The sequence below is a fragment of the Mesoplodon bidens genome (assembly GCF_964165515.1).
Source record: "Mesoplodon bidens genome assembly, chromosome: 11".
In the NCBI taxonomy this organism is placed as follows: Eukaryota; Metazoa; Chordata; class Mammalia; order Artiodactyla; family Ziphiidae; genus Mesoplodon; species Mesoplodon bidens.
In genome coordinates this window covers 61,578,550-61,605,304 of record NC_138167.1, presented here as the reverse complement: position 1 = coordinate 61,605,304, position 26,755 = coordinate 61,578,550, and the positions used below count along the sequence as shown (strand labels likewise).

Below are 26,755 nucleotides of genomic sequence, written 5' to 3'. Positions count from 1 at the left end.
ACAAGCCCTGCCCTTTCCTCTCTGTGTGGTTTTTGCTCTTACATGCTTCCCTCTTCACCTACATTCCTTTGGATTCAGGCAAAGGTATTGTGCGCCCAGCCTGCCCAGATCCCTGCCACACAGAGGAGTCTCTCCTCCCTGTAATGCCCAGGGCACTTCCTCAGCCTCTCCCCAGTCACTGGGCACTTCCTGCCTTAACTAGGGTCACTGCTGGCCCAGAGGAGCAGGGGGCCCCTGAGGGTAGAGGCTGCTTCTGGGTCAGCTATCTCGCCAGTGTGGAGTTGGCACATAGTAGGTGCTCTATGAAATCGGGTTAGGAATTAACCGATGCCACTTTGCCCATTACGTTTTCGTTGACTCCTTCCTCGCCCTCCTTCCTGGTCGTCTTAGGGCACAGGCCCCCCGACACACTAAGGGTTTTCACCACGTCTTTCTCTTTTGCAAGATGTGGACGAGTGCTCGCCTCCCGCTGAGCCCTGTGGGCCGGGGCATCTCTGTGTGAACTCCCCTGGAAGTTTCCGCTGCGAGTGCAAGGCTGGCTACTACTTCGACGGCATCAGCAGAACGTGTGTGGGTACGTGGGTGTCCCTGCAGGGGGCCCGGCCAGATGACATCAAGGAGAACCCAGCCTGGGGCACCCTGGAGTGACCGTGTTCTCCTCCTCGCCTCTGAAAATCCCAAGTGCAGGCAGTCCCAGAGAAGAGACCCCGACCGGGAGACCCCCGTTCTAGTTTCAGCTCAGCTGCTGCCAGTCTGGCTCCTGGGGAGGCCCTCCTGGGCGTGAGCCACGGTCCTTACCTGTAAGACAGGTGCTCTGCTTGCCCCAGGACCTCTGAGTGTTTATGAGGCTCCAGCCAGCTCTACAAATGCCCCAAAGTCTTAGTGATTTCCCAGAGATTCCTGCTGACCTGCAGGGCTGCAGGGCCCAGAGCTGTGTGCTCGCCCAGGGCGGTGAGAACCCAAGACGGCATGGTGGCCCGAACACCAGGGGCCAGGACAGGTCCTGCTGATGGACGCCAGCCATCCCCAAACCAGGGTGCTCAGAGGAGCCTGGCACCTGCCCCGCCCAGCCCCACGGCACCTTTGTCAGATCCTGGAGGGCACTCTCTCGGGCTCTGGGGTGGAGGGCTGGCGGGTGGGAATGTGCCCAGGCATGCCGTCATGGAAGGAGCACGAAGCTTGCCCAGCGGGCAGACAGGCCGGGGCCGTCCCAGCTCCCCTGCTGACTTGCCGTGTGTTTGGGACAAGTCACTGTTCTTTCTCTTGGAGAGGAGGCCAGGGGAAGTGGGGGACACAGGTCGTGAACTGCCACCACGGTCAGCACTGCCCAGGGAGGACGCTGCCTGAGCCGCCTCCTGCTCTGTTGCAGACATTAACGAGTGCCGGCGCTACCCCGGGCGCCTGTGTGGCCACAAGTGCGAGAACACGCCTGGCTCCTACTACTGCAGCTGCACCATGGGCTTCCGGCTCTCCTCTGATGGCCGGTCCTGTGAAGGTGAGGGCGGGGCGGGGCAGGGTCAGGAGCTCTGTGACTGCATCTGTGCCCCTTCCCACAAGCTGCCCACCTCCTGGGGAAACCACCACTCTCCCTGCAGCTCTGCATGGGACCGACTCACATTTGTGCTCTAGAGCATATCAAACAACGTATTAGCAGGGGAACGACCTCTAAAAGCTTGCTTGTCAGAGATGACTGCCCTCCCCAGTTTCTCCTGGGCCCTGGAGGGGGTGATAACACCTGTGCACACGTACGGATGGATAAGTTGGCTGCAGAAGCCGTGTGGGAGGTGGCTGAGAGTGTGGGGTTTGGGGGCGTCTGACCCACTGCTTACTCACCTGACCCTAGGGAGTGGCTGACCTCACCTGCCTCATTGTCCTCACAGGGGAAAATGGGGCTATTTATGCCAAAGAGAAACAAAAGCTAGACACTTGTTAAAAGTGGTAAGACAGATTTTATTTAGACTACTGCAGTAGGGGAAAGAGACTTCAGCATAAATTGGTCTCAACTCCACCAAAAAAGAAGGTGCGGGTTTTTCAAATGCTGGGGTCTGCTAAGGAATAGTTCTGGAGGATGTTAAGGGCGCTGGTCAGTGGGATTAGGCCAGCTGTGTCTTCTCACTGGCTCTGACCCTCCTGCAGAGTCTGGGAGATGGGGTGGGGGTGGGACCTCCCCTTGATGACCGCATTTCAAAGGCCTGGTTCCCACCTTAAAAGGACCTGGGTTGCAGAAGATACATCTCAAAGGGACAGAAAGGATTTACATCTGCAGGTTTTCTAAAGTAAATGCTCCTAAGAAAAAGGGAGGTCAGGGCCTGTATTCCGGTGTTGGCTGGAATACACAGGAAATTCTCTGGCAGCATCAAGCTTTCCCAGGCAGGCATTTCAAGGGTCATGGTCTTGGGCTGATGCTAAAGTTTGGTCTGGGTTGGGGGGCGGGTTGGACTGAGTCATTAGTGTCAAGAGTCTTGGGGTTGTCAGATACAGATAATACTGACCCCCTCTGATGGGATGGACTGAAATGAGAGGAGGGCCTGGCACATAGTAGGTGCTCAGTGGATGTCACATCTTCTACGGGAATTAGGTGATAAGGTCAGCAGAAATTGAGAGCTTCTCCCCCCACCCCGGCAATCCCTCACGTTGCCCATCGAGCTCCCTTCTTTGCAGCACGGTGCCCAGGGGCAACCTGTAGAGCCACACTCAAGACATGGCAGGTCTTAAGTTTCTGGATTAAGAAGGATGATCACAAAAGTCAGATATGCCAGGATGCACCCCAGTGTGTAATTCTCAACCTGGAGCATGAACAGTGTGATGGACTCCTGGGTCCGAGGCTTCTCCTGAGATTCTGGGATTTGTCCCCAAAAACCAGACCCAACACACACATGTAATGGCAAGGAGCAAGATTCATGCATGGTGGTCCCTCAGGCCTGGGTTCACATCCCAGCTCTGTCACATTTACGGCCTTGAAGGAGTAACTCAGCATTTCTGGGCCTCAGTGTCCTCATCTGTAAAAGGGGGATAGTAGGACCCACTTTGTAGGGGGTCGTGAGGGTGAATCAAGATGAAGCCTGTCAAGGGTTTGTCACGGTGCCCAGTGTGAGATGACACACTTGTGATATGGAGACTGCTTGTATCATTGTTATTATCATTCGTGGCTAGTGCTGTCCCTGGTCACTCCTAAATGGCTGACTAGTAGGTATTCATATCTATGTTAGTGGACAATATTGTGGACACAAAACCAGGGCCTGGCCAGCCTTGCAGTATTATTCCACGAAGCACTTATAAAGCACCTGCCGCCCCAGATGTGTAGCAATAACATGGTTCCTGCCTTCAGAGAGTGTCTCTAGGATGTAAGAAACCACACTGAGCAGAGGTGAGCAAGTGAACGGGTGGCAGCCAGGCCAGGAGTGTGGGGCTGCAAGGATGAGACTCGGGGTGAGAGGCTAACGGACATTCTCGGCTACTCACCCCTCCTGCCCTGCTAAGAATTAGCAGTAAACAAAAATGGAGAGGGACTTCTAGGTCAGAGGTTGGCAAACTTTTTCTCTAAAAGCCACGTAGTAAATATTTTAGGCTTTGCCAGCTACATCTCTTTGGCGACTATTCAACTCTGCCTTTGTCATGCACAAGCAGCCATGGACCATAGTACATGAATAAGCGGGGCCACGTACCAATAAAACTTTATTTGCAAACACGGGTGGTGGGCCAGAAGTTTACTGATCTCTGCTCTAGCCAAAGGGAACAGAGGAGCAAGAGCTCAGAGTCGGTCTGGCTTGATCAGGCGCTGGGTGTGGGGAGATGCCAGGTCCTCCAGCCGTGGGGGGCTGGAGTGGGCCCGCTCCCTCGGGGCAACTCCAGGCAGGTCCCTGGCCCTACACGTGGTAACCTCTGCCTCTGTGTGTGTGTTAACTTGAGGGAGGCCACGTCCCCGCCAGCACTGAACGGTGACCCCGGGACCCTCTCTTTCAGACGTGAATGAGTGTAGCAGCAGCCCCTGCAGCCAGGAGTGCGCTAACGTCTACGGTTCCTACCAGTGTTACTGCCGGCGAGGCTACCAGCTCAGTGACGTGGACGGGGTCACCTGCGAAGGTGAGGGCTCCCCGCTCGGCTGAGGGTGAAAGCACCCCTCCCTTGATCCCCATCCCCCATCTCCTTCTGGCTGCCGGCTGGTTTGTTTATTTTTCCCTCTAACTGAGATTTATTTGGATGCACTTTACCCATCGTTGAGAGTGAAGTTTGTAAAGGTGCAAAGCCACTCACAGATTTTTCTTTAGTAAAATGAAACATGACGGTGGAGATCGCCATGTGTGCCGGGACCTCGAGCAGGGCAGTGGTGGGTGAGGAACGGATGAGGAGGGGGCTCAGGGGCCGCCCACGTCTCTGACTCACAGCTCTGCCTCTGGCCTTTTCTTTTTTTTTTTTTTTTTTTTTTTGTGGTACGCGGGCCTCTCACTGTTGTGGCCTCTCCCGTTGCGGAGCACAGGCTCCGGACGCGTAGGCTCCAGACACGCAGGCTCAGCAGCCATGGCTCACGGGCCCAGCCGCTCCGCGGCATGTGCGATCCTCCCAGACCGGGGCACGAACCCGTGTCCCCTGCATCGGCAGGTGGACTCTCAACCACTGCGCCACCAGGGAAGCCCGCCTCTGCCCTTTTCAAAGCCCCTCCCTGGGCCTGGACCATCCTCTCTGTAACATGGAGGTTAAACCCACACACACCAGGTTGCCAAAGGATGAATCCAAATGATGACTCAAAAGCACTTCATAGGTGCCTGGCACAATGTAGGTGCTCAAAGGATGACTCTTGTTAAGATTATTACTGTTTCTATATAAGGTGTGTTTGTTATTAGCACATTTATAATAATCAGCATTAGGACGTAGCCAGCCAGGGCACCTCTATGTGTGTCATTCTGAAGCCCTGGGCACTGCCCCCTGCCACCGGTTCCCCAGTCTCCCTCCTCCCCTTCCACGTGCACACTTCACACCATGAACTTGCTGTGTGGCCCTAGGCTAGGCTCTTACCCTCTCTGGGCTTCAGTTTCCCCTTATGGCGTGATGGTCTCTGAGGCCGCCCCAGCCGCAGCACTTTGAGGCCCCCCACGCCGTGTCCGTCTTGTCCTGTGTGGCTGCCCTCCAGGCCACAGCTCAGCCCACCACGGGGGGTGTAGCCCAGCCGGGGTCCACACAGATGCTGAGGGTGGGCTTTGCCGTCACAGACATCGACGAGTGTGCCCTGCCCACCGGGGGACACATCTGCTCCTACCGCTGTCTCAACATCCCTGGAAGCTTCCAGTGCAGCTGCCCCTCAACCGGATACAGGCTGGCTCCCAATGGCCGCAACTGCCAAGGTGAGCGGGGTGGGACTCCTGGGGTGTCTTAGGCCGGCTCGGGACTCTGTGGTGTTGGGGGACTGAGGCCTGGCAGCCACACCACAGACGGGGTGTGTTCGGAGAGGGGACAACTCTGCATCCTGGGTGTGTCCTGGGCTCCATGGGCACCCTGGTCTCCCATACCTGGGCACACTTGTCTGCCGGGGGTTCTGAGCCTCCCACCCTGCCCTGGGCAGCCCCAAGAGGGCCCGAAGTGGGGCTGACAGCCTTTAGGAAGATGCCCACTGTGGAGGAAACAGGATGTCAGTGCCTGGAAGACCCCATAGCATAGCACTGCTGTTTAGTCTTTTGTTCAGTCACTCGACAAACACAGGCCCTACTGGGTGTTAAGGGCAAAGCAGTGAGCAGACGGCACAGGCCTCTGTCCCGGGGTGCTGATCCCCACTGGGCGAGGAGATGGGCCTAGTCAGGGTGTGTGAAAACCCAGAGGTCTCTGTATTTAGGGACACTATGGCTGGAGGGTGCCGCGGGGGCCCGGGGGTCGGCTAAACGAGGGGCGAGTGACATCCATCCTGTTGTACCAGGCTCCCATTTCAGGGGTCATCAGCGTCCTGTAACCGTCCATTTGGTTCCTGAGGGGGGTGCTAAGTAGATATTTGTGAAGGGGCGACCCTGGAATGGGCGCGTGGGACTCGCCTCCGGGAATGGCCGCAGAAGCTGAGTCAGAAGTTGGCTCTGTCCAGCCCCTCCGGATGAGTCCCCACATGGGGCTGGTGGCCCAGAGGCTCTGGAGGGCCCGGGTCCTGCAGATGTCCTTTCTGGTCATGAAGAAGGTTTGAAGACTTTGATCAAAGGCGGGCAGGAGCTGTGGCATTTCCTGGGAGGGACCCGCTCAGCTCGTCCAGAGCTCCGGATGGAAGTTGCTCTGTTTTCACATTTCTGACGAAGCAGATGACCTGGCCAGGCGCCCTCACCACAGCCTGGGGTCCTGCCAGACACAGTGAAAACACATTCCTGAGCCTCAGCCTTTGAGATTGGGGAGGGCTGTTTTTGCCACCAATGGTCAGGATTTGGCATCTCTTAACAGATGCCTCTGGCACGGTGTCATCCCCTGGGCCCACCATTTGGCTGCTCCGGACAGTTGAGGGAACGGGACGGCTCCCCATGTCCAGGGTGACCTCGTGACATGCTCCAGGCCGGGTTCCGGTCCAGCCCAGATAGTCACTGACTTTGGACGCTGGGCCCAACATAGAATCCCTTTAAGCCTCAGTTTCCTCGTCTGTAATATGGGGCTAGTGGCTTCTGCTCATTCCCTCCTAGGATGTTACAAGTGGCACGTGAGGTAAGGCTGATGCAACTTGGGAGCCTCAGAGAGGCACTGGCTGCCTGGGTTCAAAGCTCGACTCCACCACTTACAGAATGTGTGACCTTAGGCCAGTCACTTAACCCCTATGACACTTCCCTAAAATGAGGATAATAACAGTACTTGCCTCATTTAATTATAATGAGAAGCAGGTGTTTCCTGCAAAACACTTTAAGGGCTGTCATATAGTGTTTGCCGTTATCATTATTATGCTTACTCCTGGGACTGTGAATAATAGGTATATTAAATATAATCTCCTATAAGTAAAAATGCTGGCACAGGGCTCTGCTCCAGAGAGCAGCCAGTGGAGGGCAAGGATGGCCTGATCCCCCCTGACCCTGGTTGATGGGAGGCCTGGGCACTCCTGTCTGTGGATGGGTACGGCTGGGGGGCCTTGGCCTTCACCGTGCTGCCTTGGGATCTCCTGCAGACATTGATGAGTGTGTGACCGGCATCCACAACTGCTCCATCAACGAGACCTGCTTCAACATCCAGGGCGGCTTCCGCTGCCTGGCCTTCGAGTGTCCCGAGAACTACCGCCGCTCCGCAGACACGTAAGTCCCTCGGTCCCCGCGATTGTCTGTCTGTGTTGGCCTTCCTGGGGGGCCCGGCTCCCGGCCTGGGCGGGTGGTTAATGAGCCGTGCCCTCCCACATGGGTCTTGGGAAACTCAAGGATCCCTGGTTCTCAGGCGCCTAAATGCCAATGAGACTGGTTGCAGAAAGGGAAGGTAGTGACCTCATATGGGCTCAAGGTCGGCAGGCCTGCTCCCAGACCCACCTGTGCATGGAGCCAGGCAGAAACCCCGGCCCTCTCGCTCCCCGGGGTGAAGCCTTGGGCAAGGGACAGCTCTCTGGGCCTCAGTTTCCTCATCTGTGACATGCAGATGGCAGAACCTGCTCTGACTCAGATAAAGGTAGCGATGGCTCTGGGTGAGCCGACGTGACTTGCTGGGGTGTCATTGTTAGATGACCCCACCTGAAAGCCAGATTCTCTTCAACCCAGTGACGGCGTGGAAACAGGATGAAAGGTTCTGTGTCCTCAGCTTGAAGCTGTGTGTCCATATGTCACTGTAAGCTCACTCACTCTCAGGCCACCGGGATATATCCTGCTGGGGTGTCCAGGAGCCCCGTTCCTCAGGGAGCAGTGAGGACCCTCTGGTCTCGCCACACACGACCCCATCCCTTATTTTATCAGATGGGTCTCCTTTCGTGCCCCTGGCAGTTGTTTTAGGAAAAGCTCCACAGTGGGAGCCAATCTCAGGAACGAGGACGCATGACCCCTTCCCTCCAGCCCCAGGAAGTGCTCAAAGCCAGCACACAGCCAGGCTGCCTGGGAGACTCGGCCTCTTGTCCTTGGCCCTGGTCAGTGCCATCTTGGGCGGGGTCCCAGTCCCCAGCATCCACTTGCTGTTCTGGTCCCGCCTCCTGCTGGCCGAATGCCAGAGCAGGAGACGCTCAGACGGCCCCAGTGTTCTTCCCAGCATCGGGGGTGTTCATCCCCCGGCCTTGCGGCTCCTGCCCCCCCGCAGGTCCTCTCAGTTTCCCCAGTGGGCGTGCTTGCCAGGTAGGGAGAAGCCACTCCAGAACTGGGTTTGCCAGCATTCCAAAGAGCCTGTGGGTTATGCAGCTAAGTGGGCAGTGTTGGTGCTCCCCTGAGCCGTGAAGAAAGACCCGTGTCCTTAATTTGAGGCTGCGCTGCTGTCTGTCTGCGTTCCCTCGCTCCCAGGACCCTTGTCTGGGTCTGGGTCTGGGGATTCTGGAAGACTGGCTGATGGCTCTCCATGTATAACTCACACACAATCACGAAAGCAAAAGGGGAGGAGGCTGCCCTGTGCAGGGACTTCACGCCTCCTAAGCTGGGGGTGGGCAGGCCGGCAGGCTAGCGTCGTGTCCTGAGGTTGTGGCTGAAGTTGCCCCCTGCCCCCCGCCACGTTGATGCTTGTGGTGGAATCCTTCGCCGCCCCGCAGTGCCAGCAAAAGTCATTTACTTGTTTGGGGAATGTTCACCGAGCCTACTGTGTGCAGGCACCTGGGCAGACAGTGGGCCCACAGAGGCCACCCATCCCCTGCTCTGAGCCCCACAGGAGCACGTGCAGAATGGCAGTGGGCAGAGTGCAGGGGTACTGAGACCAAGGAGGGCCCCCCCGGCTCCGGCGGGGAGCACGGTAGGCAGGGGGGCCTGGAGTCCTGGCTGTGAATATGGGGTATTCAGCGAGGAACCACACTCTGCTCACCGAGGGATGGATGCTCCAGGGCCTGGTCTGTCTCCATCCCATGGGTTCCTCAGCCTGCCCCCCAGGGGATGAAAAAGAGGGGGTTCCATCATTCTCTGTATTAAAAGGGCAGGAAGTGAGCCCCTCCCCACAGTCAAGGTGAGAGGGGGAGGATGAGGCTCCAAGCAGCCCCTCCAGGGAGACAGTGGCCCCGTTGACCAACATGCCGCTCACCAGCGCCACCCAGCGGCCGGAGCAGAGGCTGGGAGGCGAGTGGAGCTGGGAAAAGGTGTGGTCCCCGCCCTGAGGGTCCTGACTGAGCCCCTGTGGCTGTTCTCGGTCCTCTTGGAGATGCTGTCTGGCACTGAGATGAACGATCTGGCTTTGGTGTCCGGCTCGCTTAGGTTTGCCTCCTAAGCTCAGTCCGTTCCAGGCCCCTTGACCTTGACCGTGACCAGGTCCCGTGAGCTTCTTGCTGTAAAGGGGGCGGTGACATCGCCCTCCTGGGTTCCTGTAGGGTGACCTGCGACTGTGGGGCTGAGCCACCTCCATACCGCTTGCTCTGAGTTCAGCCCTGGGGGGTGTGGATAGGCATCCCAAGGCCTGTTTTACTGCCAGTATTTATGGATGGAGGGAAGGTGGGCCCTGGTGTCCAGGTTGGGGCATGGCCTGGGAGGCTGCCCGGAGGAAGAAGGAACCAGGGCTGGGTCCCATCCTGGCTTCCGGGCCTGGCTCTCCTGTTCCTCAGTGCCATGACCTTGGGTCTTGGTCACCCAAGGGCCCTTTTTGCCTCTGTAATACCTGCTTGTCAGTGCCTGGAGGATTAATGAGGATTGGCAGTAACGCTCCACATGCCCAGCCCGCGGCCAGCATTGGTACCCAGACAACAGTGGTGGTGAGGAGGATGACAACTGGCCACCCTGTTCTCGTCCTCAGAATCCAGAGGTTCCTCAGAGCAACTCTTCAGCCCTTGCTCTGCTGCTGACTGTGTGCCTGTGGGCTGACTGTGTGACTGGCAGGTCTAGGGTCGCTCAGCCCTTAGATAGGAAGACAAGACATGGGTTCCTGAAGGGCTGTGTGGTCTTGGGGCCGTGCCTGCTGCCCATGGGAATCTGTCTAGTTACAATTTCTCCTTTGTTAACCCTGTTGAGAAATCATGGACCAGCCAGGAGCCCAGCGTCAGGCACAGGCAGTGAGGGCTGGGCCTGGAATCCCAAGTTGAGGGGCCATAGGGGGTCTCATCCTGGTTGCCTCGTCCCAGTTGGGGGGGTTACTCTGGGACCACAGGAGCACCGCTAACTTAGGGTGAGCACAGTGACGGGATGTAGACCGACGTGGGCAGGACACAGGCCGGAGCTCCAGGTGAGGAGGGGCCGACCCTCTCTCAGCACTGCAGACCCCTCAGACTGGAGTTTTCTACTTTACAGCACTTTTCCTTCTCCACAAAAATCCTCTTAAAGAATTTACTATCTGACCTTCAGAAAGCAATTTGTAAAATTCAAAAAGGCTGCTTTAGGAAGGACCCAGTAACTGGCACTTCTGTGGTTAACATTAAGGGGGCCTTTACAGGCAAGGTTTGAGTCTCTCTCTCTCTCTGTGTGTCTCTTTGTCTTTCTGTCTCTGGGCCTCAGCCTTCCCTCTCTCCCCACAGCCTCCTTCTGGCCAGTGGTAACTGGAACATGACCCAGCAGGCTGGGCCGCAAACCACAGGGCTGGGCCTCACGGACTGATCAGGCTGTTAAGATCCTGAACACACAATTTCCTCCTCCCCACAGGAGGAATGTTCAGTGTCCCAGAGCCTGGGGTGGGACCGAAAACATCCTCTTTACCCCCTCGGCGGGGCAGCCCCCTGAGACCCGGGGTCTCGGAAGCCAGAGCGAGGCTGGGCAGCCTTGACTGGCACAGCTGTCCGGTCCCAGGCGGTAATGCGGGTGGACAGAGCGGGTGAGGCCCTGCCCCGGCCAGTTCCTGGGGCTTGTGTCCAGAATGACAGGAGCCTGAAAGTCAGGGAACTGCCAGCAGGGACGGCTGCGAGCATCAGACAGCCTGGGGGGCGGCCAGAATGGCCATGCCTCCCGAGAGAAGGGACTGGCCTTGAGGACCTTTTTTCTCTGGCGTGTGGTGGCCTTCAATAATTGCATTTTCATGGAACTTGGGGGGTCCCGATCAAATTCGTTGAACTGAAAAATCGGGGCACATTGTTCTCTCATGCGGGTCGAGATGGAAACCAAGGTGTGTGGTCCCGGGGGTCCGGGCCTCCTCTGCTCCGTAACAGATGCAGTGGCGATGACCCCTCCTCTGTCTAGACATACCGGCTAACAAAGACTTCGCTGCCGTCCCCAGGCTGACAGGCAGTTTGCCAGAGGCAGTGGTTATGCTTTCTGAGATGTTTCAGCAAGTATGGGGGAGAGCGGGATAGGATAATTGATGTTGGAACTGACCAGGAAAATCAGGCCCGTATTTACTCGTGTGCAGGTAGAAAGCATGTAGGTGTCGAGCTGGTACTGGAGATGAAGCCAGAGAGCCACAGCCCCACCCTTGGGAAGCAAGCAGTCTGAAAGGAGCCAGGCCCAGAAAGGCCCAGAGTGAGGAAGGACTTGGGGGCTCTGCTTGGTGACCCTGTGGGGTTGGGGGTGGGTGGAGACCATTGAGGAGGAAGGAGTATCCAGCTCTCTGGTGTGTGATACCAGGACTTCACGCACACCTCATGTTCCCTGCCTTCCACCCATGCCGGGTTAATCCTCTGGCGAATCAAAATCCTGGCCTTGGATATGGGAAACGTGGGAAAACTTAACGCACATGAAGGGGACCCTGGCGCCACCTGCTGGCCAGATCCACCAGGCCCTTCCTGAAGCAGCTGGGCCGTGTGTGTGTGTGTGTGTGTGTGTGTGTGTGTGTTTCTGTGTGTGTGTGTGTGTGTGTGTGTGTACACACAGGCTTTGAAGTGAGACAGGCGCACTTTGCTTCTGGCATTTAGTACAGACTGTGGAATCATGGACAAATTACATGTCCTCACCGAGCTTTGTCAGTAGAATAAGGAGAACCGGGTGGGACAATGAGATGAGCTTGGGGAAGGAGAAACCCCGATGTACCCAGCACGAGGCCAGGCCCCGTCCCTCAGTTTCTCCACAGTCACCTGGCACACTCCCATTTGGCCTGGACCTGGGTGTCTCTGGGGGAGGGGCTGCCCCTGAGCAGCACCCATGCCCGCCTTCCTTCCTCCTCCCCCCTGCCTCTGGGCCCCCTCCCATGCAGACCCCTCCTCTTCAGTGTTCCTGATCCTCACACACCTTTACTAGCATGGAGCTCATTCCCAGGGCTGCCCTTTCTAAGAGCTCAGAATGGTAAATATCCAACTACAAGAAAGGATTTTACATCCTGGACATAGGATGTAAAAAGAGACAGCGCTCACAATAAATGCCAAGTGTAAATAAGTCCTAGTCACCTAACAAGAGGCGTGGAAACTAAAAAAGTTCAAATGGAGGCATGATAGAAGACTAGGACAGTAGGTGCTCGTGGTTGGAGAATCCAAACACAGTCCAGATGGCAGAACTTCCTGGGACGTGCCCTGTCAAGTCCCGCAGGGCTCTGCACCTTGACTCTGCTTGAAGGCAGTTGCCTTCAGGGTGTGATGGGCCTGGAGTTCAGGAGGCAGAAGATAGGCCCTGTTCTTATCATCTCACAGGAAGTTAGAACCTGTCCCCGTCCTGTTACAGGACGTTAGAACATGTCCCCGTCCTGTCACAGGCCGTTAGAACCTGTCCCCGTCCTGTCACAGGCCGTTAGAACCTGTCCCCGTCCTGTCACAGGGCTTTAGAACCTGTCCCCGTCTTGTCACAGGACGTTAGAACCTGTCCCTCTCCTGTCACAGGATGTTAGAACCTGTCCCCGTCCTGTGACAGTAGGTTAGAACCTGTCTCCATCCTTGTACAGGAAGTTAGATCCTGTCTGCATCCTGTCACCGGAAGTTAGAACATCTCTCCATCTCCGTCTCAAGCCCTGGTTGGCCCTGTGGACACAGACAGGGAACTGGGCCTAGAGCACAGGGCTTAGTGAGGGAAGACGGGGAACAGCCCTCACTGCCTGAGCACAAATCTAGCTTCCTCACACACTCTGTGACCTCAGGAAGGCCACTGACTCTTTCAGCCTCAGTTTCCTCATCTGAAAAATGGCCCTCAACCCCCCATCCCCGTGCGGTGGGATCACAGTAGCGGAGGCGTGATGGCGAGTAGCCGTGCGCTCTGTAAACGGCAGCAGCCATGCTTGCCGGCGTGCAGGCGCTCACTTCGGGGTCGTCTCCGAGACCCGCTCAGGAGCCCTGTGTCGCCCTGACCACTATCTGGGTGAGGATCCAGGAGCCTGGACGACACTCGGAGGGCAGGGTGTGCCTGGTGAGGACAGCCCGGGGTGGGGCTCTGCCAGTGAGAAGGGGACACGCCTCGCTCCAGGCACGACCCTTGACCCCAGCCACCCAGCGCCCCCTGAGGGTGTTGGAAGAGGCTAGTGCCTGAGCCCGCGGCCAGGAGGTCCCCGGCACCTCCCACAGGTGAGTGAGGGGTGCTCTTCCCGTTGGCTGATTGGCCAGAGGGGCGGCGGGAGGCCCCGCCCAGCGAGCCCCCGCTTCCCCGCCCCCACGCTCTGTTGTTTCTCCGCTTGCCGAATGGGCCCTAACCCTCTTCTTTCTCTCTGTCCACTTTTCTTGCAGCCGCTGCGAGCGCTTGCCTTGCCATGAGAATCAGGAGTGCCCCAAGCTGCCTCTGCGAATAACCTACTACCACCTCTCTTTCCCCACCAACATCCAAGTGCCCGCCGTGGTTTTCCGCATGGGCCCCTCCAGTGCCGTCCCCGGGGACAGCATGCAGCTGGCCATCACCGGCGGCAACGAGGAGGGCTTTTTCACGACCCGGAAGGTGAGCCACCACAGTGGGGTGGTGGCCCTCACCAAACCCGTCCCCGAGCCCAGGGACTTGCTCCTGACCGTCCGGATGGAGCTCTCTCGCCACGGCACCGTCAGCTCCTTTGTGGCCAAGCTTTACATCTTTGTGTCCGCAGAGCTCTGAGCACGCGCTTTGGGCCGTGGGGGGGCCCCCTCTTGTTGCTTTCCTCACCCTCCCCTCCGGGATCCGAATAAAGGTTCAGCGGGCGATCCCACACAGCATGGCTGGCGTGCCTTGGTTTTATTTGGCGTGGTCGGGTGTCTCTGTGCTGCTTGTCCCTGGTGGGGAGGGTGGAGCCGAGCAACGCCTGGCGCCCCCAAGGGTGACCACGGAGTGCTTTCCGTGAGGAGTGTGTGCCCAGGAGCCCCCGTTAGTGGGACTCACAGTCCACACCGCCAGGGAGCCCAGGCCCGGAGAGAAAGAGGCTCGGGTGTTTCATTTGACATGATTCTCTCTCCTCCGCTTGTGTTTAGCCCAGAGGACGAGGTGACGAAGGCCCCCAGGGTTGATTGACCTCCGTCCCCTCTCACTTCACAGATGTGGAAACTGAGGCCCAGAGAAAGGGAGGGACTTGGCCAAGGCGACGTGGGCCATTTGTGGTAGAGCCGGGCCCAGGAGCCAGGTGTATTGGCCCCAGCTTCGTTTCCTTACTGTGTCACCAGGAGCTGAGCCTTTAACCGAGGCAAAAAAAGCTCTATCATGAGACTCAAACCTCCCTTTCTGTTTGTCTTGATGGGAAGCCCAAACTTGTGGAAAAACACTGAATGCAATCGCAGCATCTTGGATGCAGCCCTCACCTAAGTGAGGTCGGTTCCTCCAAGAAGGTTCTCAGCTTTGTACCAGGAAGAGGCAAAGGACAGCACGATGAATGTGCCACTCGTGGGAACCCCTAAGCCAGCGTCAGGTCCTTCATATGCGTTACTTCCCATCCTGTGGGGCAGGTGTTTCATCCCAAGAGAGACTCAGAGGGGGCAAGTGATTTGCCCAAGATCACACAGTGGGTATGGGAACCTCGGTTTGCTGACTACACAGCTTTGACTCTTCCACCATGATCCCAGCCAAGTCCCCAACCTGCCTCTAAAGGCCCTGCGTCATTTAGTGCTAATGTCCATCTCCACCCTGACCTCAAATTGTTCTCCCTTCGCTCACCTCCCTGGAGCCACACTGCCCAGCTCTTTGCTGCCTCAGGCCCTTTGCACATGCTTTTGCACTCTTGGCCTGAATGTTGGTTAAACCTCAGCCTATATGTTCCTATCTCAGCTGGGCCTCCCTTGACATCCTTTGGTTATGTTCTTCTGTCAGTCTTTCTCATAACACTGCCTTTGTGATGCTCATCACAGTTTGCAATTCCTATTTATCTGTTTTACTTTTGTCTTCCCCACCATCCAGAAGGCTCCGTGAAGGCAGGGACCAAGTCTGTCTCATTCAGTGCCGTGTCGCTAGCTCCTGGCAGGGCCTAGCACACAGTAGGTGCTCTACCCCTGTCTGTTGAGGGAATGGATGACTTCCTGCCAACATTGCTTTACACGTCTAGCATTTCTGTGGCTGCTGGCGACGTTTTCAAGCAGAAATGTGAAGGGAAGGCAGAATGTCAAGAGGAATCAAGTAAAGGTTACTGGAGGATCCTAAGGTCCTTCCTACAAGTACATGGAAGGAAAGTGGGGAAGGGGCCCACCTTGCTGTCTAGTGGAGAGGACAGGTATACAGTTAACACTATGCCCAGTGCCCTATGACAGAGGCTGCGGTTAACTCGCCATGGGAGCACACACATGCTCCTAGCCATTCATCTTCAAGCCCCCACTGTCTCCCAGACCCCCCTCTGAGCATCTCTGGTCTGGACTGGCTCCCAGTCTCCTATCTTCCAAGCTGAAACCAGAGGACCTCTCTGAAGGACCAGTCTGGTTATGTCCCTCCCCTCTTTAGAAACTTCTATGATTCTTTCACTAGCAGATGAAGCCCAACTCCCTTGGAATGGCATTCGAGGCCCTGCCTACTCCAGCCTCTGCCCATCTTTTCAGCTACATCTCCCTCTCGCTCCCTGCTCTAGCTCACCCCCTTGCTTGTGTTCCACTCACGCAGGGCTCTTGTCCTTCTCTGCGTGCACTTTCTCCAGGCTTTAGCATGTGCCATGCCATCCTCCTGCAAACGGCCATTCTCCCTGAAGTCACGTCCTCAGTGAAACCTCTCCTGAATCTGAGCTCTTCTAGCACCGGGCGTACTCCATCAGAGCAGTTACCCTATCGTTACTTTTTACTGTCCCCACTTCTCTGGGCCTTTTTGAAGGCAGGGATTGTATCTGTGTTCTCTACACTTTCAGAATGTCTGGCCTGTGGAAGGAGCTCAGTAAACATCCGAATAAACATGGATGGATGGATGGATGGATGGATGGATGGATGGATGATGGATGGGTGGATAGTATTTTCAAGGTTTAGTTCAAATATCACCTCTTCTGTGAAATCAGCAAGACACAGCAGGGATTCATCATGTATTCAGTTATTCTGTTATCATGGTCCAGATTATTCAGGCCAGAGAAGCACTTTTCGCAAAGGAGTGTTAAGATGGGGGGAAAATTCTTGGGGGCTTTAGAAGCCAGAATCCCCTCTACAACATTCCCACCAACTGACTATCCAGCTTTGTTTGCACTCGCCCTTGTTTGTGGAACTCCCTGCCTCTTAAGGTGGCCTGTTCCATTTTAGGACACCTCTGATGTTTCTCTGTGTGTACCTGAGTGCACATGTGGGGATGATATCTGAATTACCTGCCTGCTCACCTCCCTGCAGTTCCTTGAGGCCACTTAGCAGTATTCCTGGATCATCCTGCTGAGATCACACAGTGCAGAAAAAACAAACCAAGCCAGCCAACCAAACAAACAAACAAAAACACAAGAGTTTTAATATCCTCCTTGCCATTTACTAGTTCTGTGACCTCGGATAAGTCATTTGCCTTTCAGAGCTTCAAGGCCCACTTCCTGGATTATTTTGAACATTACGTGAAGTTACTTACACACGAGGCAGTATCTGGCATGTGGTAGGCAGTTAATAAGTGTTGGTTTCTCCCCTCATTGGAAGGTACTTGAGTGTTCATTTGGATCTTGATTTAAACGGGGAATAAAAGTTCAGAGGGTTTGTAGAGCTGCCATCACTTCCGACTCCTGGACCTGCGTGTGCACTTTTTTTTTTGGGGGGGGGCTGTGCCAAAAAGCACAGTGTGCTTTGTGGCTTGTGGGATCTTAGTTCCCCGACCAGGGATTGAACCTGCACCCTTGGCAGTGAAAGTGCAGAGTCCTAACCACTGGACAGCCAGGGAATTCCCATGGGAACTCCCATCCTTTTGACTCACTGTACTAAACCAAGCTCCCAAGGGTGGAGGATAATAACTATGATTATCATTATTATACTGATGAAAATAATAACAACTATGACAGCTAACACCTAGACACTGCTTTCTGTGAGCCAGGCACTGTGCCAAGCACTTAACTAACCCTCACAGAGCCTTGTGAGGAAAGTGCTGTTATGACCCTCATTTCACAATGAAGACATCGGGGAGAGAGAGGTTAAGTAACTTGCCCATAGTCCCAATGCTGATGTAAGGTGGGCCCGGGTTTCAAACCCAGGCAGCCTGGCTCTGGAGTCTGCTCTCAGAAGTGCAGCCCCATGCTGTGAAGGGGGCAGGATACCGGGATGAGTCAGTGCTCCTCAGCTTGCTACCCTAGCCTCTTCCCAGAAAGCCCTGCATACCAGCCCCATTCTAAAATTCCCAAGTGAAAAACAAAGCATTTTATTAGCTAAGGAAGGAGGCAGTGTGGTGTAGAGGAAAAAGCTGTGAAGGTTAAATGAAGTGATGTGTGCAACTGTCCAGCAGAGACATCAATGAGGTCTGAAAAACCACTGTGAACCACGCCTCTTTCTCAAATTTCAGGAAAACTAATTTCACATAAAAATGATCAACTCAAAAGTATCCAGGTTAAATCTCATAAAAGATATTGCAGGAAAAAAGAGAATTAAGAACAGAATGATATCCTTCTGGGTAATGAAAGTACACCAGGAAGATATGCTCACAGACTAGATCAAAACTGTAGCCTATATCAAAACAAACTAAAAGGATTGAGAAAATTACCAAAAATGAAGGAAAAATGTAAGCCAGAATTAGGAAAAAACAAGAAATGAAGTGATGGAACTCAAGAAATAATTTAAAATTAAAGCAGAAAGCAATTTTAGAAATAAATACTTAAGGAGAAGTTGAAGAAAAATTTTATAAATTGAAAAATGAATAACAAAAGAGATGAAAAGGCTTGAAGAGAAAGTGACAGCTGTTAAAGATAGGCAAAGAAGATCCAACATACAGATAATAGAAATCTCCAAAGAACTAACCCAAAACAAGGGAGGGGAGCAATAAATACTAAAAATGATAACTCAAGAAACTTTACAGAAATTTTAAGAAAAAGATTTGAAATTCCATATTGAAAGAACACCCAACATACCTGAAGATATTGACTCAGAGCAACCATCACCAAGACAGAGAAAACAAAAAAATCCCTGTGCATTTGGGCAAAAACAGCAAGTGACTTATATGGGAAAAAAATTATATTATCATCGGACTTCTTCACAGCAACACTTATGCCAGAAGGAAATGAATACTTAGGATATTCAAGAAAATGTAAGCCAAGGATTTTATACCCAACAAAACGGACTTTCCTGTACAAAGGGCACAAACTATTATCAACATGCGAAATTGTCGGCATGCAAGCACTAAACATAGTTACTCATAGAACTACAACTAAATGAGTGCAGTAAGAAAAAAGGGAAGTATGGGGACTTCCCTGGCGGTCTAGTTAAGACTCCGCGCTTCCACCACAGGTGGCGTGGGTTCGATCCTTGGTCAGGGAACTAAGATCCGGCATGCCACGCAGTGTGGCAAAAAAAGAAAAAAAAAAGGAACGAAATGGCTCAGACAATGTAGAAATAGCACATCTATTTAAAAATTGTAGGTAGAATAGGGAGAACATATCCAAAAAAAATTATTCTAATTAATTATGTTAGTGGTAGTAATTTTAGTATTGTTATTCTGAGAGTACTGGGTTAAATATGAAATATACTAAATAAATAAGTATGAAATATTCTATCATCTTCTGTGTTCTTAAGAACGAGGATTTTGATATGGAAAAAAGGAGATTCCTTTGGTACATAGAAGAGATTAAGTAAAAAACTATGTGGTTCTTGTTTTGAATTGTAAATATCAGTATGAACTCATGATGTAGTTTATCTTTAAAAATGTCCACTGAAGAAGCCTAGAAACAATGACCAACTCAGTAGGACTGAGCATTCCTGGTATCCAGATTGTGGTCTTGAAATACCATTTTCTACTAAAAAACAAAACAAAACAAAAAACAAACCCAACACTTCTTGGAGAAATAGCTGGGGCAGTAAAAGTGTAAGATGAGGCTGCTGCCTTGTCAAGCCAGACAGCAAGAGAACCATCAGAGATTCCTGGGGCCAGGTCAAAAGGACTTGGGAGCCAACCCGATTTACCCTCTGGCCAAAGATGGGAAAACTTGAGCTCCAGTAAAGGATAATAATTGCAATAGGTTGAAATCCATCAAATAGTTTAAATCTATGAGTTCATACTGATATTTTTAAAAAATCAACTGATAACCTCTGGATGATGATTGCTAGTTCATTATCCTGAAAACAGGTCAACACGAAGAAAGAATCAAGCATTAATCTTGCTTTTCCTCCATGAACTATACCCCCTGGTAACAAGATAGTGTATGAGGGGAAGCATCTCTTTACAGAAGTATTCAAACTAACAAGTGAAAAAGAAATTATAGACTCGGACCACAGCATTGTGCCATCCCCGATGAATCAGTGGATCTGGACCCTGAGCATCAGCAGCTGCTAACGTCACAGAAAGGAGATGACCAGACACCACATGCCTCCGATGGAAGACACACCACCACCTGTCATTTCGCTAAAGGACCTGGGTCTGCATCTGATCAGGCGTCTGGATCCGGCTGCCAATGGGCAGGGAATGCAGAGGACAGGGGAACACGCTGGGCTGCACCGTGAGGATGCAGTCAGCAAGTCCAGAAGCTATGGAAACTCCATAGCTCAGATGCTTTGCTTTCCTAACAGGTAAACTGTATGGAGAGTGAAGGAATGGAGAGGAAACCTGAAGGTTAAAAAGGACTTTAGAAAGATATAACAGGGACTTACCTGGTGGTCCAGTGGGTAAGGCTCCACGCTCCCAATGCAGGGGGCCCGGGTTCGATCCCTGGTCAGGGAACTAGGTCCCTCATGCCACGACTAAGAGCCCGCATGCTGCAGCTAAGAACCCGCATGCTGGAACAAAGATCCCATGTGCTGCAACTAAGACCCAGCGCAGCCAAATAAATAAAAAAAGAAAGATATAACAAAAATTTTTAATGGACAAGTTTAAATGATAGTGTCTTGAGATGCACACTTATATGACACAGATGTAAAGGAACCCAGGTAAGTGATTGCTAGGATAGTCAGGACAGGAGTTACTTTGGGGACACACGAGGGGGTTGAGATGGGTCTGGGGCCCACGAAGGCGCCTCAGGTGGCAGGTGAAGCTCTCTTTCTTGACATGGGTGCTGATTATAAAGTGGTTTGCCTTATAATACTCATTCAATGGTACCTTTGTTTTGTGTAGCTCTTGCATTTGTGTTTTATTTTATGATAAAGAGGTTTTAAAAATATGGTTAGACCTGTAACAAACTTGGGACCCTTTTCCTTCCTCTCCGTCCATCGTGTGACACTGGAGATTTGACCGCTTTGTGCTGGGCACCAAGCTGGGTGCTTTACCTATGCTCCCTCATTTATTACCGCTGCAACCCCCCGACCCGGGGCCCTGGGAAAGCCGGACCCTGTCTCCCTTGTTTGCTTTGGTGTCCCTGGTGCCTGACACCCAGCAGATGCTCAAAACACACTTGTTGAGCAAGTGAATGAATGAATGTTATTTGCAGTTGTAGAAATCGAAGCTCAGTTCGTATAGTTGGCAAATAGCAAAGCTTTGCTTATCCCAACCGGGACAGATGGAAACTGGGGCGTGTCTCAGGGGTTTGGGTTCTGGTCCAGTTTGCAGCAAGGGCAGAGAAGCATCCCCTCAGAGCAGCCGGGCTGCGGAGGCCAGTGCGGGTCTCCGGCGGAGCCATCTCTGGGACAGGTGGTCCCGCCCGGCCACCTGCTTCTCCTCCCCGGACCCCGGTCTCTGTGGGAGTGCTGGTTCCACCTTTCCCATCACTTCTTGTGCTGTGGTTCCCCTCAGGCTCCGCCAAGAGAAGACAGACACCGTCCGCTGCATCAAGTCCTGCCGCCCCAATGACGTCACCTGCGTGCTGGACCCAGTGCACACCGTCTCCCACACTGTCGTGTCGCTGCCCACCTTCCGCGAGTTCACCCGCCCCGAAGGTGAGTGGCCGGGCGCTCCCACGGCTTGGAACCGGCGTAGGGGTCCCGGGGGAGGCCATCGTCTGGAGGAGCTTCCTTGCCAGGCAGCCCCCTTGCTGGAGTTGAGAGCTTGGCCTGCAGGAGCCACTCCTTGGTGGGATGTGGGTTTGGGGTTTGGAATGCAGACCCCTCCCTGCCTCTGCATCTCCTCCGTGTCCCCAGACTACATGGCGGTACCGTTCCAGCCCATTTCCAGCTCTCAGTTCGGGGGCCTCTTCTTAGGGGTTACAGTTGTTCAACACATAGCTATCAAGTGTTGATTCTGTGCCAAGCGCTGGGCTGTGGGGGCCTCCAGGAGGCAGTGACTCCACTCTGGGTCCTGAGGGGTCAGTAGGAGGCAACTTAGTGAAAGTGGGGAACACGGAGAGAGGAGGGCAGAGCAGAACCTCTGGAAACGTCTGGAGGTGAGTGGGGAGTGTAGACCTTTGAGGAACAAAGCCAAGTTTTTCTGGCTGGAGCGGTGGACGGCTTAGCAAGAGAGGGGCTGAAAGGGTGAGAGCAGGAGGCTGCACTTGGAGTTGGGGCTTCAACTCCTAGGCTTTGGGAGCCAGTAGAGGGTTGGGACTGATGCTGTTTGCGTACAGAAGCATCATCCTGGAGACCGAGGGGCAGATGGGCTGGTGCGGCCAGACCAGCTCCAGGGAGCCCAGCAGTAAAGCAGGCAGTGTGCCCTGCCCCCAGGCAGCTCCTGGCCTGCAGTGTAGACCTGCCATCACAGCCCCCTTCTCACACAGGTAGGCCCAAGGTAGCGGGCTCCTTGCGCCTGGCAGAGGGCTGTGGACGGGGTGCTGCTCCGTATGCCTTGCTTTGGGGTGTGCAGCCCACGTGCCAGGGCTGGTGTGGTCTCCAGATGCCGCCTCCCTCTGTGGAGGCCTTCAGAGGAGCTCGCCATGAGGATTCACTCCGTAAACGTCGACTGAGCGTCCTATGTGTCAGGCTCGGGCCAGGCTCTGGGACACAGTGATGAGAAAGAGCCCTCTGGCCATCTCAGAGACGACGGACAGTTTGCCTTGTGTTTACACACGGCAATGGGGTCCTGGGGGGTGATGCAGGTGCACATGCCAGAGGGTAGAGCCTGGCCAGGGGGGTGGGAGGGCACCAGAGGCAACCCAGGGACGTGCTTGCCTGCAGGAGCCGGTGGCCCTTGCCCCACCTGCCCACTCATCCTTCTAGAAAAGGGGAGGCACAGAATCTTCGCAGGGTGCGCAGACTTGGGTCAGAGAAAATCACTGACTGCTGTTTGCCTTGTGCAGAATGATGGGTTCCACCAAACCACAAATCCTTCCCAAATCCCTAATGGCCGGTTTTGTGGCCTCCTGGCCAGTGCTGATCCATAATTTTATTCTAGCGGGAGCTGGGTGTGGTTAGAGATACCTGTCAGCATCTTGGGCCCAGGCAGTCCAGACCTTGACCATTAGCGTTGAGAGGACCCTTGATAGGCCCTGGAGGGCTGCCTCATTCACTTTACAGATGAGGAAACTGAGGCCCAGAGAGAGAGGACATTCCCCCCCTCACCCGAGATAACACAGAGTGGGGGTAGATCGGGGCCTCGCGCTCTCCGCCCAGGGCAGGCTGCCGGCTTCATGTCAGGTGGCCCGGGAGATGGATACAGCCACCAAACTGCCCGGCCCGGCCTGAGAAGTGGCTTCTGACCCACATCACTGTGGGGCAGGGGTCCAGCCTGCTCCCTTGCCCTTTCTGACCTCTCGCCCATATCCCGTCATCCACCCCACTTCCCCGTCTTCCCAGCTTCAGGGGGACTCCTGAATCATCACTAGTTCCTTCCTAGCACCGGCCCTACTGCTCATCAGCTCCATGACTTCAGGGAAGACTCGCAGGCTCTCCAGGCCTCAGCTTCCCCGTTGATGAGAAGGGGGGACAGGCTATGATCTAGGGCCCCGAGGGGCCCTCCAACTTCTCCATGCAGGGGGTCCCTCATGTTGGGTCCTCATTGCCTGGGGGGGGTGCATTTCTGGGGTCACGGGGCCCAGCGCTGCACGCTCTCCATGCCGTGCTTCTCTCTGCAGAGATCATCTTCCTCCGGGCCATCACACCCGCGTATCCTGCCAACCACGCTGACATCATCTTCGACATCACAGACGGGAACCTCCGCGACTCCTTCGATATCATCAAGCGCTACATGGACGGCATGACCGTGGGTGAGTGGCTGGAGACGGCAGGTCCACCTAGACGCCCCCTCGTCCTCCCAGCCAGTGGCTTAGCCGAGGCCTGTTGGGAACCAGCCCGGGTCCCATCTGAGTCCCCTGGTCCTTCAGGGCCCAGCTGGAACCCGCCCCCCCCAGCCAATCACAGTGTGAGGAGCATCCAGGGTGGTGGAGCCGCCAGCTCTTGGGGAGACCCCTGTGGGCTGTCTCCCGACCTACAAAGGGTGGATTAACTAGGTCTCTGCGTCTCACAAACACGGATTTCAGACAAGGTCACACAGGTAAAGTGCTAGTCCGGGGGCTCGGCACAGCTGCCCCATCGTGGGAGCTGATATGATCTTTATTCCTATGGTGCAACAGAGGAATAGCTAACGGGCGTCAGGGCCGGGCTCGCCTTGCAGGATGTCCAGTCTTGTCCCCTCCCGCGTGTCATTGGGTAGGAGGACCGAGGTCACATCAAGGTGCACGTACAGCCACCCCCACATACACACACCCCGAGATTCAGCGCCGAAGGAGGGCTGGCCGGGAGGGGGCGAAGCAGAAGCGGGTGCGTCTGGGAAGCTGTTCACGGTGCCTCTCCTGAACTGTCACGCTTTAAAGACTTCAAATTCATGGAGAATGAAAACCATCACATCTGCCACTTTGGACTTAAATTTAGACTCGCATTTTCAAAACAACTGAGCAACTGAGGGCCAGGCCTATCCTCGCCTAGGCCTCCGTTTCCTCGTCGTGAATGGGGTGGGCAGGAGTGGGCCTCGTGGTCTCTTAGACCCTGGATTTTGTGAGGTCTTGAGCGCCCACTCGGCTGGTCCCGGAGCCGAGCATTTTGGAACATGGTCTGTAGGTGGCGCTGTTGGATCTCAGAACCCCAGTCTCCTAGGCTCCCAGCCACGACCGTTGTCGAGCTGCAGCTGAAGACAGGGAATGGTCATTCCCCTGTTGCCAAAGAACCATCTATAGCGACTTTACAAGCTCTTAAATGGGTTTGCATGTTGTAAACATGACTGAGTCATCTGGGGGGCCCCCACCCCTGGCCCCTCCTCTGCTAGTTGGCAGCAGGAATAATTAGTTAATTACAATTAATGGTACATTAGCTCACTGGGATGCCGAGGGGAGGGCGTGCAGTTTGGTTGTCAGCAGGCTTAAAACTTGCCGCTTGCGCTTCAGTCACTGCCCACCCTGGGCCTCAGGTTCCCCCATCGTTAGGTGAAGAGACACTTAAGGGACCTTCGGGCACCTGGGGATGAGGGCAGACAGCAGGAAGTAGGGTCAACTTGCCCACAGAAGCCCACCTTGGGCCAGCCCTGTGCTTGACGCTGGGCCTGCAGGTGTGGCTGCAACACAGCCCACCCTGGGGCAGCCCACCCCCGGGCAGTTCACAGCTCTTGGAACCACAGGAGTTGGAATCAGAACCTTCCAACGCACTCATTCATTCTTTGCATCTCTGCATTCTTCCCAAGCCCGCCCTGTACCAGGCCCTGGGCCCGGCCTTGTGGGTACAGAGATGGGTCAATACCACGCAGCCCCTGCCCCTAAGGGCTCTGCATTCCACCGGGGTGGGAGGAGGTGTGCGGCGCATAAACAGATCATCAAAACGTGGTGGTGGAGAGACAGTGACAAGCCTCTCCGGCTGAGGCCTCTCTGGGGGCGGGCTCTGTATGGTGTCTGTGCCTTCAGTTCCCAGCTAAAGCCTTCCTGGAGTGACCCAAGCCAGGGGCTGGGCAGTGACCGGGCCCGGAGCCGGTGCTCAGCAGCACATTTTTCTAGCTGCATCTATACTCCAAACAGAACCAACCTGGGAGTCTCGATTTCTTGGCTTCCCATCCGCTGGGGCAGAAAATCCTGGCATCTCAGAGCCTGGAGGCTCCTGGAGGCCACCTCTTCCAACTTCTTCTTTGGCAGAGGGGGACACCAGAGCAGCGAGGGGGCTGGCTGGTCTTCCCAGGGTGACTCGGGGTAGGGTGGGGAACAGGACAGACCCCTGGTGTGAGAGGCGAGGCCGAGGCCGCAGAGACAGAGCAGCCTCTCCTCACTGAGCTTCATCACATGGGCCCCGGTGTTTGGATTCTGATGCTGGGTGTGTGTTGGGGGGGTGCCCAGGCTGGCCCTTGGGAATTCATCCTGCCTGTGGTCCGGCCTCCTGGGTAGGCCCGGCCTCTTCAACTTCTCAGGACATTTGCAGGACGTCCCGTCCTGTTGGGCCCCTGGAGTCTACCGATGCCCTCTCCCAGGTGGAGGACCAAAGCCAGAGGGGGCAGGGTCTCACTGAGGTGGGACCCAGGCTGTGCTGGGCTCTGGTCTCTATACCCACCGGTTGCTGCCCTGTTTCTCTGCTTGGGGTCTCTTCCCTGGGCTTCCTTATCCCCACCTCCTTCCTGCTCCTCTAATGCACCAAATAGTTTCTGTGCCCCCCGGGAGCTTCTGGGCTCTGGGGGTAGCCACCCTGGCACACGCTGGCCCTGGACACAGGCCTGTCCACCTGCGATGGACTTGAGACCAGTCTGAGCAGCCCTGGGAACCACCGCTGGGCACGCTCACCCCCGCATCCCTGCTCGCTCACCCCCACATCCCTGCTCGGTCCTTACAGATGCCTCGGGGGGTGTGATCATCTCCCTTGGGCAAAGGAGGGAGGAGAGTAAATGACTGCCTGAGACTGAGCGATGGAAAAACCACAGGGCCCGGGTTGTTTGCAGACTTGTTAACAGATGAGGGAGCGATGGCCAGAAAGGGCAGGAGGCTTGTCCGAGGCCCCCCGGTGCTGGGGGCAGAGCAGGCCTAGAGCCCAGTCTTCCCCAGACACCCAGAGCTGGAGCCTGTGGACAGCTGCTGTTGACTTGGGCAAAGTTACCGAGAGTTCGTGTCCCAGAAAATTACCCAGCGTACAAGCCGCCGTTGAGTTCATTCCTCCCCCAAATAACAGAAGAAGAAAGTACCCCAAGTCGATTAAGAACCGAAAAAGGCCAGACTTTCCCCTAATGTATCCTTTAAAAACCAGCTCTTCGCAGGGATAAAGGTGGCTCTGAAGCAGAGCTGAGCTGCTGTCTCTGTAAAGCCCCTTGCAGCCACCCTGTTGCATTCCTCTTTCACCAGCTGTCAATGAAAAATGAAGAATGCATTTTCGACCTGTGCGAAAATGCTCTATTAATGCCTGAGGTATTCTCGGGCCACTACAAAGCCTTCCTTATCCAGCCCCGGTTTCATTCTTCGCTCAGCAGAGTACTGGCTGTAATAGGGAGCTGCTCCACAAGGGGTCTTTCAGGTAATAGCTCCTGAGAGGTGACTCATG

The 26,755-nt window shown here is 54.9% G+C and overlaps 1 protein-coding gene across 2 annotated transcripts in view; it reads left to right on the top strand.

The window, feature by feature from the left end:
- The window catches only part of FBLN1 (fibulin 1), a 78,071-nt gene that overhangs the window by 36,232 nt on the left and 15,084 nt on the right, over positions 1 to 26,755 (top strand). The window contains exons 10-16 of one of the 2 annotated variants that reach the window (XM_081250021.1): positions 446 to 574; positions 1,370 to 1,495; positions 3,964 to 4,083; positions 5,208 to 5,339; positions 7,115 to 7,238; positions 21,123 to 21,265; positions 23,332 to 23,463. In XM_081250021.1, the coding sequence (XP_081106147.1) occupies positions 446 to 574; positions 1,370 to 1,495; positions 3,964 to 4,083; positions 5,208 to 5,339; positions 7,115 to 7,238; positions 21,123 to 21,265; positions 23,332 to 23,463 (906 nt within the window). Of the gene's footprint in view, positions 1 to 445; positions 575 to 1,369; positions 1,496 to 3,963; positions 4,084 to 5,207; positions 5,340 to 7,114; positions 7,239 to 13,603; positions 14,057 to 21,122; positions 21,266 to 23,331; positions 23,464 to 26,755 lie in introns of those variants that run through there. The other variant, XM_081250022.1, reaches the window with a different exon arrangement.